Source organism: Drosophila serrata, unplaced genomic scaffold (assembly GCF_035046125.1).
Source record: "Drosophila serrata isolate PLE 108 unplaced genomic scaffold, ASM3504612v1 contig_362, whole genome shotgun sequence".
NCBI classification, from domain to species: Eukaryota; Metazoa; Arthropoda; class Insecta; order Diptera; family Drosophilidae; genus Drosophila; species Drosophila serrata.
The window spans coordinates 598572-619640 of record NW_028257260.1 but is presented as its reverse complement, the minus strand read 5'-3'; the positions used below and the strand labels follow the sequence as shown (position 1 = coordinate 619640).

The 21069-nt window shown below is 44.4% G+C and overlaps 6 protein-coding genes across 7 annotated transcripts; 3 read left to right on the top strand and 3 right to left on the bottom strand.

Moving 5' to 3' along the window:
* Positions 1 to 341: 341 nt before the first annotated feature.
* On the bottom strand, positions 342 to 2260 carry Rab39 (RAS oncogene family member Rab39). Its single transcript, XM_020953182.2, has 2 exons — positions 1789 to 2260; positions 342 to 1374 (listed from the first exon to the last, which is right to left on the bottom strand). The coding sequence occupies exons 1-2, from the start codon at positions 1894 to 1896 to the stop codon at positions 826 to 828; spliced, it is 657 nt and encodes a 218-aa protein (XP_020808841.1). The 5' UTR covers positions 1897 to 2260; the 3' UTR covers positions 342 to 825.
* Pdp (pyruvate dehydrogenase [acetyl-transferring]-phosphatase 1-like protein, mitochondrial) lies at positions 2227 to 5507 on the top strand. Its single transcript, XM_020953179.2, has 4 exons — positions 2227 to 3477; positions 3898 to 4399; positions 4460 to 5027; positions 5097 to 5507. Exons 1-4 carry the CDS (start codon positions 3364 to 3366, stop codon positions 5350 to 5352), a joined length of 1440 nt encoding a protein of 479 aa, XP_020808838.2. The 5' UTR covers positions 2227 to 3363; the 3' UTR covers positions 5353 to 5507.
* Positions 5508 to 6108: 601 nt separating this feature from the next.
* On the bottom strand, positions 6109 to 9688 carry LOC110184586 (uncharacterized). Its single transcript, XM_020953172.2, has 2 exons — positions 8291 to 9688; positions 6109 to 8037 (listed from the first exon to the last, which is right to left on the bottom strand). The coding sequence occupies exons 1-2, from the start codon at positions 8472 to 8474 to the stop codon at positions 6473 to 6475; spliced, it is 1749 nt and encodes a 582-aa protein (XP_020808831.2). The 5' UTR covers positions 8475 to 9688; the 3' UTR covers positions 6109 to 6472.
* kat80 (katanin p80) lies at positions 9436 to 14854 on the top strand. 2 transcript variants are annotated; one of them, XM_086839055.1, is made up of 10 exons: positions 9436 to 9816; positions 11377 to 11504; positions 11571 to 11788; positions 11929 to 12270; positions 12342 to 12477; positions 12541 to 13647; positions 13718 to 13848; positions 13914 to 14003; positions 14065 to 14139; positions 14195 to 14854. In XM_086839055.1, exons 1-10 carry the CDS (start codon positions 9783 to 9785, stop codon positions 14427 to 14429), a joined length of 2496 nt encoding a protein of 831 aa, XP_086695181.1. In that variant the 5' UTR covers positions 9436 to 9782; the 3' UTR covers positions 14430 to 14854. The 2 variants fall into 2 exon arrangements, with proteins under 2 accessions (XP_086695181.1, XP_020808829.2); XM_020953170.2 differs by having other exon boundaries at positions 13715 to 13848.
* An 81-nt stretch (positions 14855 to 14935) lies between these two features.
* Positions 14936 to 17670, bottom strand: Mfe2 (peroxisomal Multifunctional enzyme type 2). Its single transcript, XM_020953171.2, has 3 exons — positions 17407 to 17670; positions 16383 to 17125; positions 14936 to 16154 (listed from the first exon to the last, which is right to left on the bottom strand). Exons 2-3 carry the CDS (start codon positions 17089 to 17091, stop codon positions 15064 to 15066), a joined length of 1800 nt encoding a protein of 599 aa, XP_020808830.2. The 5' UTR covers positions 17092 to 17125; positions 17407 to 17670; the 3' UTR covers positions 14936 to 15063.
* A 1884-nt stretch (positions 17671 to 19554) lies between these two features.
* Positions 19555 to 20544, top strand: LOC110184597 (uncharacterized). The gene is made up of 2 exons (XM_020953188.2): positions 19555 to 19988; positions 20076 to 20544. Exons 1-2 carry the CDS (start codon positions 19555 to 19557, stop codon positions 20542 to 20544), a joined length of 903 nt encoding a protein of 300 aa, XP_020808847.2.
* Positions 20545 to 21069: the final 525 nt, after the last annotated feature.

Sequence of the window (21069 nt, the reverse complement as noted above, 5' to 3'; positions counted from 1 at the left end):
AGACAGACATGGCTAGATCGGCTGTTAATGCTGATCAAGAATATATATACATACTTTATATGGTCATAGGTGCCTCCTTCACTGCGTTGCAAACTTCTGACTGAAATTTAAATACCCTTCAAGGGTATGAAGATATTCTTAACTTAACTTAAAATTAACAGTAAATACGAAATATAATTTTTAGAAAAGTAAAAAATTATTGCTCTGGAAATGCATCAACAATTGCGTAAAATAGTAAAGTGCATTATTATCTGATTGCTGTGATTAGATTACTATACTTACCATATTGCAAATACAGAGACGAACTTTTTAACTGGTTTAACTAACATAACACCGCAAGCTTTCGTATTAATAAAAACGTTTATATTTCAAGTTCAAGTATTAGTATAGGTTTTCCGATCGTATTTTTTGTATATGTAGTTATGCGTTGAATGAGTTGGGAGCACAGCAATTCGGAAACTACGTATCTCTTGTGTGGCTTGCTGCCAATCAAAAGGGTAAAAAAAAACCTAACGAAAACAAAAAAATTATTTAAACCAATTTTGGAACAAAGGTGTAATTAACCAATTCCCATGAGTCATCTAATTAACATTAACTTAGGAGCGAAACTAAGAGTACTTTATAAATGTTTTGGTTTTGCAGCTAAACTAGGCCATTAAACAAGATTATAAGAGTCAACAAAGTGGGTAAGGGGATGGGCCTGGACCTGGGCTTACGGATTAGATACATATAAATGTACACAAGTAGACGTAAACACAGTCGGGTAAAAGAATGGCGGGACAAAGACGGGGACTGGGACAGCCACATTGACAGGGGCAGGGGTAATCAACAACAGGACGAGTTCTCGGGCTCCGCGACCACAAGATTAAAGTCCAGACTGTTTGGCCTCGCGAAGCCCGATTTAATGCCATCCCAGCCATCCTCGGCCTTATACTCGCCAGACCGGATGCGGGCGTACACCTCCTGGGTGACCATGCGGAAGGCCTCCTCCACATTTGCGCCCGTTCTGGCCGATGTCTCAACGAAATGCAGGCCATACTGCTTGGCAAACTTCTGTGCCTCCTCTGTGGTCACCTCACGATGGCCTCCAGCATTAATCAGATCCAGTTTGCAGCCAACCAGCGCAAATACGGGTCGATGGGGCTCAATGTGACGCTGCGCTTCCATCATCCATAGAGGTACGTGCTCGAAGCTGGCATGATTGGATATGTCGTACACCAACAGAACACCCACTGAGTTGCGGTAATAGGACTTGGTGATCGATCGGAAACGCTCCTGGCCGGCGGTGTCCCATAGCTGTAGTTTGATTTGTGTACCATCCTTCATCTCGATGAGGCGGGCGAAAAAGTCCACTCCGACTGTAGGATCGGAGAGCTGCAATAGCATGTATAGGCATTACAACATTGATTGCCTTGTTATATGGCTCCCACAGTAGAAGAAACTACTAAACAATCATGATTACAATTTTTACAATATCCTATTCACTATCTAAAAAGACATTTCAAATTGCGCGCTCTTTCGATGTGGCAACCCTGTTCCTTGTACAGCCTTGTATGGTTGTTGTTATTGGCTGTGCGCCTGCATTATCAGGCGCAGCGCAAACACACACACTCACACACGCACACACAAGGTGACTAAGGCAGCAGCATCTTGACGACTACTCCCTTTCCTTTGTCTATTCTTTGTTGTTACTTAATTATGTAATCGAAGCATTAACTGAACTGACCGCCGATCGGCGGAGATCGCACTTGACCCACAATGTTACAGTGGGACGCAACGCATACGCACCTCGGCAAACTTGCCGTCTGTGAAAAACGTGAGCAGCGAACTCTTGCCCACGGTGCTGTCGCCGATGAGGATCATCCGAAATTGGTACTCGAAAATTGGCTCCACCATGATTGCGGCCGGGCTGCGGAAGCTGGGGCAGGTGTTTCAATAAACCAGGAGTTCTCCTACGCCTCGACGGATGCGGATTGAGACGCAAATTGTTCCGTCCGCTGTGTGTCGGCCGACTCGTTGCTGCCAGGCTGCGAGTCTTTCCTTTTGTCGGATTTCCGGATCCTTTAATATTTGTATTCCGGGCTCCGCGATGCTGGTGTATTATTAATCGGAAGTAAAATATCAGGGAATTCAACTGCAGCCTTTTGTTTTGTTTTGTGTTTTTTTTCTAATGCGAAAACCTGCGACTGTGTGAGTGTGTGTGATAAAGACAGTGCTGCCAGACAATGGGTAACTATCGATAGATATAACTATCAAAGATATTTTAAAAAGCTAGAATCTATTTAAAAACATCTAAAAACAGTTAAATTTAAGAGGATTAAACATGGTAATAACCATTAATTAATTAATTAATTAATTAATCGAAGTTCCATTAATAATTTATCAAAGTGTAAGAATTTGGTTACATTATTAAAATAATGTGGTGAAATTGTTTGAATGTTGCTTTTAATATTTTAGATAAATAAATGTTTGAATAAAAAAAATAGTAATAACATAGCATTCACATAAATAAGGAATGTGCATGCACATTATATTAGTGTTTATTAAATAAAAATAATAATCATTATGCGTTTTAAATTGTATTCTTAATAAAAATGTTTGTCAAGTTGAAATATATAGAATTTTTATCAAGCATTGGGTTAAATTAATATTAAAAATATCAATATTTTATTTTTACTTAGTTAAGATTCATTGGCGAATCGGAAAATACTTGTTATACATCTTAAGTCCTCAAGAAGACCTCAAATTATCGTTAGAGGTAAAAAAAACTTTCATGTTTCATTTAAAATAACCGTAAACTTAATTGTGATCTCAGCTGAACATTTTAACGCAGTCACTTCATATTAATTTAATTTAATTGAACTTAAAACACATCTTAATTATATATGATTGTTTCATTTGAAATTGGCTAGATTTGGCTTGAAAAAGCTAAATCGGGTGGCCGCCCAGATCTGGCAACACTGGCCAACTGTCAGTCTGACAGCTGTTTGATTGTAGATATATATGTACGTATTATTTTACGTTTGTTTTCCGTCGAAATTGTTCGTTTTTCCCGCACACAAATGTTCAGACTTAACGCCGGCCTATCGGTAGCAGCTTCGATATATACTCGCCCTACAACATCCAGCAGCCGGCGGGGCAGCTAGTCAAATCAAGCTAGTCAATCCCAGTTATCGGAATCCCATTCCGATCTGACTCTCCACCTCCTCCGCCCGACTCCCGTTCCGCATCGTACCGTAAATCTCTGTCTCCCTCTCCGCCGGTTTTCCAACGTGCGCGCAAGGTTACGGAACAAATATTATTACCGTTAATTATAGCTGCAGGCGGTGCGCATATAGGAGATATCGCTATATAGCCGCATAGATGTTCAAGTTTGTGCTGAACGACGCCGCCAGCTACGTGCGCGCCAATGTCCGGGAGTTCAGCCTGAACGCACTGCGCCTGCTGCCGCAATTGCCGCAGCTGAGTCCGTACGATGTAAGTACTGGGGGGGGGGGAGCCGGAGAGACCCTGGTCCCTGGTACCTTGTTATATCTCCTGTTTATTTTGTATGTGTCAGAATTTATATGTATAATTAAAAGAAAAACATCAGGCATACATATATCTTTATTTATATGCCTTTACTTGTATGTTTCCCAAATATCAAATGCAGTTCCCAGCTTATTTTGTTATGTAAAATTCGGGAATTGTATTTACTTTTGACCCTGCATATTAATTATCCAGGGAAATGCACAAGTTTCTAATTAAATCATTAAACAATATTTAATCTATTGTCTTCAAAAGCTTCATGTTTCCTTTGCTTAGATTTAAATAACTGAACCGTTCGGTTTTAAATCCTTTTCAAAATCGTCTCCTGAATCATGATCACAGTCTAATCTATTGTTTCCTTCCCCGCAGGTTAACCTAGTTCTGAGGGAGAACGAGTTCGTGTACAATTTCCCCGTGGAGGGGATCATTCGTAGCTATGAGACCAACCAGCTGGGATCGAATTCACCGTGTGAGGACTCACGCACTGAGGCCAGCCTGCTGCATCGCAACGGCTTCATTTGTGGCATTTTCGATGGCCATGCCGGAGCTTCCTGCGGCCAGGTGGTATCCAAGCGCCTGCTCCGATATGTATCTGCAGCCACGCTGCCGCGTCAAGTGCTCAGGGCACAGATGAAGGAGGGCTGCAGCAGCCAGTCTTTCCTCAAATGCCACAACGATAATGTGGACTTTGTCAGCGAGATCAAGCCCATTTATGAGGCCAGCTTCCAGAAGTACATTAAGCAGCTGAGCGAGACGCCGCAGCGGGATGTGGCCAGTGAGCTGGTGAATGCCTTCCTCCAGCTAGACGAGGGCCTGTCCGAGGAGGCGCTGGCCCACACCGATGTGCGCACGATGAGCGTGGCTCTATCAGGTAAAGAGTCTATCGTTTTTTTTCACTTTATAGTTTTCACTTAGCTCTTTACCATTTAAGGAGCCGTTGCCTGCCTGGTTCATCTGGAGGGATTACAGCTGCACGTGGCCAGCACTGGAGACTGCGGCGCTGTGCTCGGTGTCCTGGATCCGCAGACGCAGCAGTGGCAGCCAAAGAAGCTGAACACCGAGCACAATGCAGACAATATGACCGAGGTGCGTCGCATTCTCGCCGAGCATCCCAAGGATGAGCGGGAGACGGTGATCCGGAATGGCAGACTGCTGAGTCAACTTGCGCCCCTGCGGGCCTTTGGCGACTTCCGCTACAAATGGTCTGTGGACATCATGCATGAGAAGGTGGTGCCCATGTTTGGAGAACACACAATGGCACCCAATTATTATACGCCCCCGTACCTGACCGCCCGCCCCGATGTCCAGCAGCACGAGCTGGGCCCCAACGACAAGTTTCTAGTCATAGCCAGCGATGGCCTTTGGGACTTCCTCTCACCCAGCGAGGTGGTCAGCCTCGTCGGTGAACACATCAATTCGAAGAAGATCCTTGAACCTATGCGCCTGCCCGAGGGCGATATAACACTGCAGCAAATCTCCAATCAATTGGCCGAGCGAAAGTCAGTATATTCTATACATACATATATCATTCGATAAATGTAACAAATGGTTGTGTTTTCTCTCCGCAGAGCTGGGCTAACCCGCAAGCCCGTTGACCAGAATGCGGCCACGCATCTCATCCGAAATGCTTTGGGTGCCACGGACTATGGCATCGAGCACTCGAAGATCTCGTACTATTTGTCGCTGCCCAAGGATGTGGTGCGTTTGTATCGTGACGATATCACCATCACCGTCATCTACTTCAATTCGGAGCATATTGCCCGATTGCAGCGAGGCGAGACGACAGGGACGACCTCGCAGGGCATCACTGCGCCGGCAGCGTGATCCCTGCAAGAGACCTGTATGTGTATATTTTACGAGCTAACCTTCAAGCCTAACTAGCCTAAGTGTTGCGTTTAAGTTTGTTTTATCCGCCATCGGACCTCGGACGACTGCCGCCGCGCCAAATAAATCCCCACGCGGAAAATCACAAATGCAAATTGAATTACAGACTAATTTCAAGACAGTTCGAATGTGTGTGTGTCTACCTTTGGGAAGAAGACACCTAAAGAAGCCAGGATAATCAGGAGGTCACTCTTCAAGAAAAGTTATTGTCACGTTTATACAAACATTAAGTTTTTATATACAACTACATATTCTCGTTAACCGTCAGTTAAATCTTGCTTCTTTTCGGCAGCACCACTGCTGTGTCCTACCTTTTGTCACGAAGGGGACAAGCTTGGGGAGATTTCGATGTGCTTCTGGGAGTCCAGGCGCATCACAATGTGTCTCTGGTGATGCTCTCAAGGATCAACAGGTCACAGGCAGTCCTACGGATCTTAGTCAGGGCGTACTCAAGCCTCAGTCCTGGTCCAGACGCTCACAGCTCATGGTTCTTGTTGATGACCATGTGGATGTTCACCATTCTTCCAACAATTTAGTTCATGTCCAAGTTACAAGGAAAGCATAGATCCAGATTCCTCAGTTAACTTCTCCGAAGAACTGGAAAGTCTCCACTGTCCACTGTTTGGCTTCGGGGTAACTCAAGCTGCCTCGTCCAGGGCATTTTTCCGGGTATCCACTAAGCACAACCTGTTCACATCACTTTCGAGAATCGATTTATTTTACTTACTATCAATTACAATTGTTTATAACTCTGGGTTATGTGTATATCTATAATTTTTTACATATATATGCATGTATATATATGTATACGCAATTTGGATGAAGGGTTTTGAGGCCTTGGTGCGGGCTGTGGGCATGGATTCGGGGTGGGATTTCCTGGGGGCCGGAGGGGGTAAAGCTAAGTGAAGAACGCGTTCTTGCGAAACTGGTAAACGGTACGAGTCCTATAATCCTATACACGCAAAAAAAACTAAGCAACTACGCTGGAATCCGGGATTACGGGCGGGTAACCGGGATCGGGCACAAGGAATCGGGAGCTAGGGCACTTCCGGCTGGCTCTCTAATCCTTGCCATCCTGATCGGCCGACTCCTGCCGGCAGACACAGTTGAGGAACTCCATCTGGATGTGCGTTATCTGTGTCTTGCTAAAACACTGAATCTTCTTCTTGAGGAAATCAAAGAACAGATCCAGTTCGTCGCGCTTGGCCAGCGCCTGGGCCACCTGCTGGGCCTGCTGATGCTGCAGGTTATCCTCCTCCTTGACGAGAGTGGTGGTGCTGCTGCTCGCCGCGCTGACGGCCAACGGGGTGGTATTGCCATTACTGTTCGCAGAGCCGCAGCTCAGCGACGGCAGCTGCAGGATCGTGGCCGTTGGCGTGGATGTGAAGGATGTGGTGTTGCACAGGGCTGCTGCCGGCGTTGTGGTCACAGTGGCCGCATTCAGCGAGACTGCCGGCGTGCTGGAAATGGTGACACTGGTGCTGGTCGCCTCGGTAACATCCACCAGTGAAATCTGCTGGGCCGACACGGACGTGGAATCGTGACGATTTGAGGCTGCACTGCCGCCGCCGCCGTTGCCGCCTACGCCTGCCGCCGTGGTGGTGACCAGCGTGAGATTCTTAAGCTTGCCATCAACCAAGGAGCCGCCGGCAAGAACACTATTGGATGCGGAGGCCGTGGTGCTCTGGAACTGATGCTGGCTGGAGCGCACCGGTTGTGGCTCAATGTCCGCTATGCAAAAGTCATGGGCATCGATGTAGTGGAAGCTCTTGCCATGGGTCACGTCGCTGCCACCGTCTACGCCATCACCGACGCCCATTTCGCAGTCGACATGAGCGCCACTGGCCTCCTCGTACAGGCAGACCTCCTCGTAGTCCACCTCCGCACCGGTGGCTCCGTCCTCGTCCAGTTCATGCTTGACAATGTCCACTACATGGCCATCGTGATCGACAACATCGTCCTCGTCGTCCACATCATCGACCACGTCGTCATCGTGGGCGATTTGCGAGAGCTCGATGCTGGAGATGCTGCCGTCGTGCTGCGACTGATGGTGATGATGATGATGATGGTGCTGCTGGTGGTGATGATGCTGCTGGTGGTGGTGGCCATGATGGTGGTGATGGTGATGATGCTGCGAGACAGTATCATCCGCCACACCCTCCTCGTAGGCGGTCAGGATGAAGGTCTCCGCCTCGTCGCTAACCAGGGTGATCTGTGAGGCGCCATGATGCGAGGACAATGTGGCTGTATCATGGTCCGATTGACCATCATCGTCCACCACTTCGTCATCGTCATCGTCCTCATCGTGCTGTTTTAGATGCAACATAGCCCCAATGGGCAGACTGTTATTGGAGGCGTTACTGCCCACTCCTCCTCCGCCGCCGCCTCCTCCTCCTCCTCCGCCACCGTCACCACTGCCGTTGCCCGTCTCATATCCACTGCTCTGGGTGGTACGATGCGACTTCAACTTGGGCTGGTACACCGTCGATAGGAAATCCAACTCTTTGGCGTATCGCCACTTAGAGAGACGTCCCTCGATGCACTTGGGTGTACGCAGGCGGTACTGGTGGTACGTGTCACGCAGGTTCTTCCACTTGCGGCGCACTTCCTGGACCGTGTATTTGTCTGGAAAGGGTTCTTTGTTAATTTAATAGATTCTTCGTTAAAGGGATAAATATTTAGAGATTGGTTTCCCTGGAATAAACCCGATACGCCTAAAACTAGGCCATGTTTTTCCGCAAACCAATTCTGAGAAATTTGAATGGTCGATGCACTGGCATTAAACCCCGTTTATGGGCCAGATTACGTGGAATGTCCAATGGAAACTGCCTTGAGACCAAACTCCATGAACTCCACTTGAAAGGATCCTAATACTCACTGCCTATCTGCTGGGCCACCTCCTGCCAGCCATTAAGGACGTCCGATCGGCGTCGCTGGTTGGGCTGCAGCTTGTAGTTGTACAGGGCCGGATTCTGGCGCACCAGATTGATCAGCGTGAGGATGTCGTCGGTGGGCGCGTTGTCCTTGTGGTAGCGCTTGCGCTCTGACGTCGACGAGGACATGTTGCTTCGCTGGCTGCTGCTGCTGGTGTTGCTGTTGCGGCTGCTTCGGTTGCTTCTTGGGGGAGTAATGGTGGTGCTTGGCACGGATGTGGACCAGGTCACATCCAATTGTTTTGTTTTTGTTTACCAAGTGTGAAAAGAGCGACTTTTGGGGAATTGCTCTCGCCGAGATCCCCCAAACACACACACACACACACGTACGCACAGCAACACTCGCTTGCAGCCACACACAAGCACACACACACACAGCACTCACTCAGGCGGACAAAAACACAGGCGCACACACACACTGGCGCAGCGAAAGCACTCGACACCCGCACACACACGGCAAGGATAGCGAGTGGGGCGGCAGGATCAGCTGCGTTTCCGTCTCGCGATCAGAAGCGGAGTCAGAAGCTTTTGTTCCCGCACCTTCAGCCGATTGCCCTTTGGAAATAATTAAAAACAAAATTTGCGATTGATGCCTCGGCGTAGTGTGACCGCGGCTGGACCGTTCAAATATACCGAAAAAATTCGCATTACGCACTAAATAAGACAGAAAATGGGTATGCTTGCGGTTGAGAACTTTGATATGAGAGAATTTATCGATATTTTATGGGTAGATAATTGTTTTCTTAGTTAATTAGTTTAAATCTAATATATCAAAATAATAAATAAAATAATTGTTAAAAAAAAATTAAGTTTAAATAAATAAAAAATAATATAGACATTGTTTTTTTGTATGAATACACAGCTGAACTTTATCTATCTAAATTTCTCAGTTTTAAAGCTGTCTGAATGAATATTTGCAATTAGTATTTTATATACTCTCACTAGTATATAATCGGAACGGAACGGATCGGACGACTGTTATATATTAAAAAAACATAAATAATTATATTTCTTGCCCAGCACTAAACCGATTAATCGCGAACCTGTTGCACGCAGCCCTGGCTGCCATCGATGGTCATCGATAGCTGTTGCATCCCTCGTCGTCGCTATAATTATAATGTGCATTTGTTTTTGTCCACAAGAATTGGCCGATTTTCCAGTTGCATTATTTGTTTTGTTACGATGAGATCGCGGTGGTAGCAACGTATAATGGTTTAAATGTCCCGGTGTCCTCGCGTTTATGTTCGTTTCGTATTTGTTTGCAAGAAAAGAAGGAGCTTTGATGTTGAGGCCGTCAGCTAAAAAAACAAGACAGCTGATCCACAGACTATTACTCCTCACACCTGCTACGAATAAGTGAGATTTATTTACAAAACTGGCCTGCAAAAGGCTTTTCGTCGGCTTTACCCTATTTATATAACACCAAGTTGTGTGAAGATGGCCCTGCCAAGGAATTTAATAAACAAGATCTGTAAGTAAAGCGCAATGGTTGAAAGTACCGTTGTGGGAACAACACGAACACGAACTTATACAAACACACCTACGACCTGGGAGGCGGACGTGAGTGTGTGTCGTGTCGTGTCGCACATCACACATACACAGACATACGGCAGACAATTGTTGTTGCACCTTCTGCACCTTAAAAGACTCTAGCAGCCGCTCTTAAGACCAACTTTGGTCCACCGAATGCATTGAGACTGAGATACCAATAGGAAATTACCTATGTATTAGCCCCACAACCTGCAGGCTTTGTTTTTACGGTAGTTACTCTACTACAAACACAATTTATCTTGTAATATCGCCGCTCGACAGCCAGTTTTGCATAGGTGACGAATTTGATATCTATTCTAATGGTGCAATATGTGTGTTCACAGCTTTGCTCGTATTTACTTATTGGAAATAATGGGGATCTGGTTTGCCTGCCACCTGCCTCATTTTAGCAGTAAGGTAATCCAATAGGTAATATCCAGGCACAGAAAATCACCGTACACAGTTGGCGATATTCAATCACAGTTTGTCCCCATTTTCTTTTATGTTGAATTATAAACAAAGTACAATGTATATATTTACCTATGTGGACATATGTAACATATGTATTAGGGTTTTGTTTCACTTAAATCCAAGAATCTGGTAATCAAAATACTTGAGGAAAGCGAAACTATTTCAAAATGTTTGTTTAAGTACTTAGAAACAATATAAATTTGAGTGCTGACTAAATAAGTTAGCAAATGATAAGTTAGTTAGTTAGTTAGACTTAGAAAAGGGAAATTTCTGAAATTATCCGATATTAGTCTCTATTCTTGTAACAGATGTGCAGATCTATAACTTATTGTTCACAGAAGTGAATCAAAGTTTTAGTACCAGTATTAGTCCCAATATAAAGTCTACCCCCATGAAATTAAACAAAAAAAAAACTTCTCCACGAGGTAATAATAGTCACTATGAGCTAAAATAGGCTTGGCATAAGTCCCAGCAACACCACATTTCCATTAAACATGTTTTATTAGTAAAGGAAGGCTTCTCACATCGTGCTCGTCTTTGTCGTGACCAAAATGACAATCAATTGTTCCGGTTTCCTGATGATTCAAGCAAGACAGATCTAATTTAAAGCTTTTATACATTTATTCGAAAAAGAAGAAAGAAAACTAACTTCGTTATTTCTATATGACAATTTTCTTGATCAATCAAAGTTTACAAAACGCATAACTCAGCCAAAAAAGCTTTAATTTTAATTCGGAAAGCGTTCCAATGTTAGTTTTTACAAGCTTAAAAAATCTGCATACTCAATTAAAATGTTAAAAAAAATTAATTTTTTATCATTTTTTTTTTTAATTTTAACGATATAACCTCTTATAAAATTTTGAAAAAATTAAACAAATTTTTTTTGTCTTATAAAATGTCTAGATCGATTCGGCTTTTGATGCTGATCAAGAATATATATGATTTATAGGGTCGGAAATGACTCCTTCACTCGATTTTAAGCTTTTAACTAAAATTACCTCCCACTTAAACTCTTTCCATCCTTTTCCAGATGACATTAAGGCGCACGACAGCAGAGTCACTAGCCTGGATCTGGGCGAGACGGGTGGAGTGCTGGTCACCGGTGGAGAGGATCGCAATGTCAATCTTTGGGCTATTGGACAAAATGAATGCTTTATGGTATGTAGACCTCAAGTTACTTGCTCTAAATTACTGCTCATTTTATGCTTTCTGTTTTCCCTTTAGTCCCTGACCGGCCACAATCGCTCCATTGACTGCGTCCGTTTCGCCTACAAGGATAACTTTGTGTACTCTGCCGATGATATAGGAATTATCCGGCGATGGGATTTGAATGCGCAGAAAATATACTCTACGCTTAATGGTCACATGAAGAGTGTTCGTACTCTGGACTTTAATCCCTCTGGGGAGTATGTGGTATCCGGTAGCAATGACACCACCGTGAGGTGAGTGAATCAGACACTCAACTAAGGTTTAACTCAGCTGGGTCCTTTCTATAGCCATGGTTTAGAGAGAGACGCCACTAGTTGCCGGGAAGCACTCTTTCACATTCAAGTAACTATAAACAAATACCTCTATATTTTAGATTGTGGGACGTGCAGAATGAAAACAAATGCATTCGGATTTGTCGGGGACACATGTCACATGTCAACTCTGTGAAATTCTCTCCAGACGGACTATGGATTGCCTCCGCTGGCCTGGAGGGCTCCATTATCATCTGGGACATACGGAAGAGCAAACAGATTATGGAGTTTATAGCTGAGCCGCCGGTAACAGCCATCACCTGCATACAGTTCCATCCGTTTGAGTTCCTGTTAGCCGCCGGCCGTGTGGATGGAACCGTGTCTATCTACGATCTGGAGCAGCAGCAGCTTGTGTCGCAGACCACACACTTTTATGGCCAAACCATAAAATGTATTACGTTCAGGTAAATCGCTATATATACATTATATTTCCTTCATTTGTAATAACCTGAGAGTTCGTTGCCTTTGACTTTAGTGAAAATGGCGAGTGCCTCTTTGTGGGGAGTGCATCTGGCATTTCTGTCATTGGCTGGGAGCCAGATCGTGAGCTTGATCATATCAAGAGTACCTGGTCCTCGTTGGGCGACATGAAAGTGATCAAGAATAAGCTGGTAAGTAGGGGGTTTCCTTGATTTTCTTTAAAAAAAAAGGTCTAATTTTTCGATCTTGTGCAGATCTGCGGTTGTCATGAGGATGACACCGTTTCTATCAACACCATCAGCCTGGACCGTGTGATACCATTCTATCAGCCGGCCAATGCTCTGCCCAATTTCAAGCACAACTCGACCAATCGGAAGAGCTTCACGCGTGGCAATCAAAAGTTCCGACTGTCGCTGGGCGGCTCCAAGCCAGCCCAAGTGCGAGAGGAGCACGAGGACAATAAGAGTGAACTGTCGTCGCCCAACTTGAGTCTGGAGGTTGTGAATGAGGCTGTGCTAGAATCTGCAGAGACATCGCCAATGTCCTCACTGCCGCCTGCCCAGCTACCGGTCATGCCAGGCTCCTCCTCCTCATCGGGGGCAGACCTGGCATATCACGGCGGTTTGTATGGTCATGGCGAGGCATCGCTGAGGCAGGGCAAGTACTCGCGTGGAGCCGACAGTCTCTCATATAACAACATTGAGGCCAACTATGGTGCCAACTATGGCATAGATAGCCAAAGTCACCTACGCCTACAGTCAATGAACGGACCGAGTTCGCTTCACAACTACAATATATACTCGCTGGGGAAGGACGAGGACTCTGATGCAGAGGGGGGTGTACAGCCTTTGAATGACAGCAATCCGCCGATACTCACTAATTACGACAACTACGAGATGGCCGAGGATTTCCCCGTCAATCAGAACCTCAACTACATGGCCAATCCCTACAAGAGCACGTCAGCTGTGGCAGCGTCCTCCACCATTAATGCCTCATCCAAGTCGATCAAAAAGACCACGATGACCAGCCTGCACAAGCGGACAACGGGCAGCATGGCCAGCACGAAGCAAACTTCCAGTAAGCTCAGCCAGGTCTCCTCCGTCAGCTCCATGGAACTGCACAAGCTGGACGACAATATGGTACTGAAAAAGTCATCCTCCTCGAATGTGGTCAATAAGAACAAGCGGCCGATGGGTGCTGCCGGGCAAAGCCAGTTCTACAAAGAGAACAGCCAGCAGCAGCAAAAGAACATCAGTGTGGAGATCATAACAAAGCCACCGATGCGTTCCCGCACCACTCTGGATATGCGTTCGTCGCAGCAGCAGCAGTCCAAGGCTCAGGAGAAGTCTCACAATGCTCATGTAAGCACATTGTTCACTTCATTTCCTGTGTATTTTGCCTTATTGTGAAATATTTCCTATTTTTTAGCAGCCACTGAACAATCGAATTACTGCAGATGATCATCATTACGATTTTGATGTTCTCTCGCGACCACATGAGGCTGTGCTTAAGGAGCTAAGCAACCGCCAGTCTAGCCTGGATTTGCTGCGTAACGCCACGCGGTGAGTATAAGGAGCAAAAGGAATATAAGGAAGACGTTTTGAATCAAATTTAAAAACCCCCTTAGGTCGCATGATGTCCTAGGCGCCCTGAGGCAGGCGAAGAACTGCGGCAGATCTATTTTTATAGACTTGCTCGGAGCCATACTAGAAAAGCCGTAAGATCTCACAAGCTTTATATAATTCCCTTGGTAATAATACGATAATATTATCTTTTAGGTCATCGTGGAATTTGGATTTCTGCATGTTTGTATTGCCAGAGCTATACGAGCTGCTGCAGAGTCAACACAAGTTGTGAGTAGGATGAAAAACAAGACAAGCCCTTAAATTAATTCGAAATTTTTTTCAGCCACTTTACACGTGCCTGCGATACACTTCGTATTATTCTGTCGAACTTCTTGCCCATCATCCAGGAGAATCTCGACTCCTGGGCATCCAATGGCTTGGGCGTTGATGTGACACGCGAGGACCGCCAGAGGAAGTGCGCCGAATGCCAACGATGGCTGCTCCAAATCAAGAATCTGCCTGAAAGCATCCATTTTGGTTCCACATTGACACAACTGCAAAACAATATTGTTTTCTAAGCGTCCCAATGGCATCCTGCATCAGTTGTAAAATTGTCGTCAGGTTGTCAGCTCTGGAAGGGTACGACGGACAGCGGAGCATCCGGCTCAGGCTCAGGCTCAGGAGAAGAAAAACCACCAGCTTCCTAAAAACCTGCTATGAACACAGTGTTGTGTGGGGGAGTTTGCCTCATTTGTTGTCGCTCTAAGCTGCCAAAACTACGGAATTTTAAAGAACATAAAACATAAACTATCAAGGAAATCGATTGAGGAACAGCCTGGGGGGAGCGCGAGACCGCTCTTCCGCACCCTGTTCTGTTCGTCCAGCATTAACTTAGTCATTAAAAATGATTTATATTATTAATTTTTGTTATTGAAACTAATTTATACAATTATTATTATTTACCTAATATCCCTAAGACTTATAAATTTCACAAAAACATAAACCACAACCAGTGTTTTTTTCTGATTTTGAACCATGCTCAAAGCATGGGTTTCCAACATCAAATCTGGAAACTCGAAATACATATGTAAAAAAAAAGAAAACAGTCTACTTTATTTGCAGGTTACAAAAAACAGTTGACATGCGAAATACTTCTACCACCACAGAATGTATACATATTTTTACAACGCCATTTGGCGTTCATCGTCAAATTTATAGCTTCGCCTTGCTGCTGCTCTTAAGATCAACATAGGCCCCCGAAATGACCTCCTTGCCGGTCTCTACCACCACAGTGCGGAAGTAGATGCGTGCTCCCTCCTGCCACATATCCACGCGTAGGCTCTGGCCCGGAATGACGGGACCAGAGAAGCGTACTTTGATTGCCTTGAAAAGTGCCGGATTATTGTCGGCATACCGGGCGAGAACCGCGCGAACTGAGAAGCCCAAAGTGCAGAGACCGTGCAGAATGGGGGTCTTGAAGCCGGCCAGCAGGGCCATCTGGGGATCAATGTGTAGGGGATTGCGATCACCGGACAAGCGGTAGAGCGCTGCCTGATTCTCACTGGTCGCATATTGAGTAGATGCATCCGGTTGACGCTTAGGAGGCGGCAGCACCGGAACAACACCAGCAATTGGCTCCTTCTTGCCACCGAATTTTCCCGCACCGACAACAAAGGTGCTGCTCTGGTTGCGTACCAGCAGGCGTCCGCTTTCGTCAAAGGACTCAGTGTTGGTCACGACCACAGCACCGGAACCCTTGTCCATTACATCAAACACCTGGCCACTGGTTACCAGTGTGCCGCTGGTGGGCAGATCATCAACGATCTCCAGGTACTGCTCACCATGCAAAATGTTGGAGAAGTCCACCTGCTTGCCGGGCAGAGCCTTGCTTATCAGCTTGTCAGTGGACATGGCCAGCAGGAGGCCGGGCAGCACAAAGAACGAGGGAATGGCAGCGAAGTCGCCATCGTTCTCATACAAGAAACGCATATCCTGGGCGTTATTCACTGAAGCACCGATGCCCAACGCATAGGTGATAAGCTCCTTGCTGTCGAACTCAAAGGTGTCCTCCACAGCCTCACCGCCGCCAGCCTTTAGCTTCTCGAGCACTTCCAGCAGAGTACCGGATGCCTGGCCGATGGCTTCCAAATGCTTGGCCTTGGACATATCCGTCACCTGTGACCATACGTTCTTAACGTATTCCGGGGTGACTGCATCATTAATGGATGGACGCAGCACGGCACCCTTGCCGCGCACGGTGTGCACCTTGGTGGCCCAGCCGGCAGCGCTTTCGATGTAACTACCTATGGGTTAAAGAGCGCTATTAATTGGGGTCTCTCAAAGTACATTCTATAGTTGGTGGTGGACTCTAATCGCACCACGATAAGCAGCGGCGGTATCAGAATAAGCAAAAGCTATGCTAATCTTTGCAGAAGACCGGAAAACGCAATGGGTTTATACTTTAAAGCTTAAAGTGCGAAATATGGAGCACAATCTTCAAGAGATTAGCAAGATTTAGCTGTACTTCTCACCATTATCCTCGCAGGATTCGTGGCACAGGTAGGCCACCACCGGGGCAATCAGCTTCGGCTTCAGCTCATTGAAGAGGATATCGGGCAAGATGCCCTCGGTCATGCGGCTGGCGGCTGTGGGAATGATGACGTTGCACAGGACATTGTTGCGGGCACCCTCAATGGCCACCGTGTTGGCCAGACCGACCAGACCCATCTTGGCCGCCGAGTAATTGGCCTGTCCAAAGTTGCCGTAGATGCCAGAGTTCGAGGACGTCATGATAATGCGTCCATAGTTCTGGCTCTTCATGTGTGGGAACGCTGCCTGGGTGCACTTAAAGCTGCCCTTCAGATGGACATCGTGAACCAGATTCCAGTCCTGTTCGCTGGTCTTGGCCAGACTCTTGTCACGCAGAATGCCAGCGTTGTTCACCAGGATATCGACGCGTCCAAAGGCCTTCACGGCGGTCTCAATGACCTTCGCCCCATCAATAACCGAGTTGTAATCGGCCACCGCCTCACCACCAGCCCGACGAATCTCCTCGACGACAATATCAGCGGCACGCTGCGAAGCTCCCTCGCCGGAATGGGTGCCGCCCAGATCGTTGACCACCACCTTGGCACCGCGCTTGGCCAGCAGCAATGCGTACTCACGGCCTAGGCCTGCGCCGGCTCCAGTCACCACAGCCACGCGGCCATCGTAGCGCAGTTTTCCATCGGATGAGGACATAGTTTTGCTTTGATCAACTCGTCACCGCTCTCAGCTGAGGAATGAGTAAAGCAAATCAATGGCAGGTCAGCTAAGGCCTAGATATCGCTGAAATCCCAGTGCAATCTCGTCCCAGATAGGCCTTATCGCTCTGCGCAAGTGTGCAAGTGAGTTGGAGAACGATTGAGAGAGTGAGAGGATCCCGAAGAGACCACTGACTTGGTCCAAGTCCACGGTTCATGGTTCAGTTCGTGGGGTGGCACGATAGCATTTGCACAGAGATATAAAACTATCTTCCAGTGTAGAGATCGGTGGAGTTGCACTTCCACCACTTACCACAGGTCTTGGAGAGTAGAGAATCTTCTGGATTATCAGATGGGATGGTCTTACAGCTCGCAAAGATTAGCGCCGTTCGGTGCAGTGCCGTATCGCGGGTACAAAGTGCATTAAGCCTTCACCAGAAAAGCCTGTTTACAATTGGATCGAATCGGAGTCAGCTGTGTGACCGTAGCTTCATCACTCCAATATACCAGATTGGTTCGTACGGTTTTCTACCGTCTGGTTTTCACCAGACTTTGTCGAAGTCGAAGTTAGTATGCCCTTATAAGAACACACATTAATTGCTATGGAATATTACCAGCAAAAGATATAGGGGATGAAACACAAACATACCAAGCTAGATTAACTCATCAGATGCGAATTTAAAATAAACTATTAATGGTATATAAAAATAAATTTGCAATATTTCCTTCAAAGCCGTAATACTCTGTGCAAGGGTATAAAAATATACTGAAAAATATACCAAAAAAGGTTTCCGGGAAATGGTACAAGGTGAAGAACTTGGGAAATAAATCATTAGTTGTGATTTGAAAGTGTGGTGGGAAACTTGTCTATTCAAATTTTGCTAAAATTTACTGATTTGTTATTATATTTTTTGAAATGAATACACTCTTGCTTGGTTATAAAAAAAGAAGAGAAGTTGTTTCGTAATCCAGAAAAACAAAGAAGTTTCTCACAAATATACAAAATAGGTTTTTAAGAAAATATTTGAAAATACATCACGAGAGAGGAAGCTAATTGCGTAGTATCAGAAGCCTCGTATACCCTAAAATTTGGATCAGAAGCCTTATCTTAAATTAACCACAACTTAGCCAAAAATTAATTAATTTAAATTAGGAAAGCTGTTCTGTGCTAGTTTTTATAAGGTTTATAAATCTGCAAACTCAATTTGAAATTTTAAAAAACTTAAAATTTTCTTGAATTTTTGAAAATTTTAAGGATGTAACCCCTTAAAAAATTTTAAAAAAAATTAAGTAAAATTTTGGTTCACCCAAACATAGCTAGATCGATTCAGTTTTTGATGCTGATCAAGAATATATATGATTTATAGGGTCGGAAATGAGTATTTCACAGCGTGTTAAGTTTTTGACTAAAATTAGAATACCCTGCAGGGATATAAAAATTAACTTAAAATTTATAAATACAATATTTAAAAATTAGAAATAAAATTAATAAATTTAATGCATTGGATTATTTTAAAGAGCAATAAACATTTTGGAAGCCCATAAATATAACGAAATTTTATTTAAATGCTGTGCAATAATTTGATTTCTTTTTTAAATTAAAAAATTTGAATAAAAATATATATAAAAAAATGTATTCATTAAGATTATACCTTTAATATATTTTTGACTGTGTATTATAAATAGAATAAATATTTAATTATAGAAAATTCAATTTAATGCAAATGTAAATAAATATATAAAATAAAATTTAATTAAATTTTTTAACTGCAGGCTTATCTTATATATACATATACAAGTTGTAGTTCATTTGATAGTTTTGGTTTGAAACAATTTTTACAGACCCCCAACCATCCGTGGAGAGGTGTACGTACTTTATGCATCCGACTTTCCCAACAAAACAACAATGTGCAATGGGAAATCGTTGTCGAGAGCGATATTGGTCAGCGAAGTGTGAAATGTCAACCAGATGCAGATCCGCCATACTGGAGCAGCATGACACACCCAAATTAGATTCTGGACTGCATTCAGTCTACTCAGAAAAAAAGGGGGGTATATTTGACCAGCCGTTGAAGTGGGTCATAATACTCCTCTTGAATCATTCACTTTTCCAGTCCCAAAGGTATAGTATATAGCCTTTAATTTAATGTAATATTTCCCTAAACTTTACCATTAAGATTTCCCTATAATATTTTATTAAAATCAATTCTAAACTATTTCAATTTATTCCCGTGCAGAGATGAAGTTGGGGAGCCCATTCTTGCGGTTGACTGCTCCAATGGAATGGTCAACAAAGCGTCCAGCACAATGGGGCCTTTAGAGTTCAACTCACCATGTCGCCGCTTCATTGTGCCCTCAAAGGCCCAACCTGTGGACATCGTTTTGCAGCGATTAGTGAGCCAGTTCCACCTGGTGCTCCGACGGAATCGGTTCTACTGCGTTCCAAAATTCACCTGTCACCATGTCCAAGGACAAGTTCACAGACACAGTGATGATGCTGCTGATTCTACTGCTGGTGGCCTTCACATCTGCCGATCCTAGCTTCGAGGATATGGATCGAAGTCCCAACCTAGGAGCTGAGGATGTGGCAACCGCAGGGTCTCAATTGGATCCGAGTAAGCCACAACTGTTAAAGTTCCAAAAGGCACTCGGTGGTTACTCGGACTATGAGTATTACTTGGGTCCAAGACGCAGCACAGGTGATTCCTATGGTCCGGATAATGAGCTAGGAGCAGCCACATCGGCTCTCAAAATTCATGGTGAAGGCAATTTGGCATCCCTGAATCGACCGGTGAATGGAAATGCACACAAACCAGTTTCCTGGTATGGGGTATACTCCGACAAGCCCATGTATCCCTCCAGATCATATGATCCCTATATACGTCGCTATGATAGGTAAGCAAGGGAGAACCTTACAGGGAGAATCTATAGATTCCCCAGAAACTAATCCTAATCCTTATAAAATATATATATATATTATAGATTCGATGAGCAATACCATCGCTCTTATCCGCAATACTTTGAGGATATGTATATGCATCGTTCCCGCTTTGATCCCTATGACAGCTATAGTCCCCGAGTTCCACAATATCCGGATCCGTATGTTATGTATCCCGATCGATATTTGGACACACCTGCAGCCCGGGATTATGTGAAATCACGACGTGCATATATAGATGATCCCATGGCATTGCCTGATTCGTATAGGAATAGCAAATATGAGTCTGCCAAGCTACCCGACCTGGCTCCTCCACCGGTACGGAATGAGAGGATCGTGTACTATGCCCACCTTCCAGAGATTGTGAGGACACCTTATGACCTGGCTCGTCCAGAGGAACGCAACTCGGCTGCCCTGACAATGGGAAATGCTCCTTACAAACCAAACAAAAAGAAAGTCAAGACAAGTGCTAACAGAACCAATAATGCTACAAACTATAAGATAACGTTGTAGTAGGAAATTAGAAATTAATGCAAGAAATTAATGAATTATAATTGTAATTACTATTTTTTTTTTTATATCAATACAGTTGGATAATAGGGTTAAGCACAAAGAAGTTGGATTAGTTCTTATTCTCACCCATTAAATTATTTCATATGCTATCATTAAATAACTAAAGCACTCATAAGGATATACTTATTTATACCATTTGTATTAACTTGAAATACCTTTTTTTGAATTACAAACCAAATTTTAAAGGTTGTGGAGATTATGTGACCTTTCTTAATCCTCTTAATTATCAAACTTTTTTAACTTTATACTATTTTTTGTTATACATCAAAGTAATGTTTTTTTTTTAGACTTAAAGCTTAGCTTTGTTTTGGGAACCTTTCTTTATTAATAAAATAATAATACTTTAATGTACTTAAATGTGAAAAATATTGACAGAAAACAGTGACTTCTGCCGCCGAACTTCAGCGTTAATATCAATATTTAATCGATTTACTTAATAAAAATTTCCCAACTTTCATATGCAGC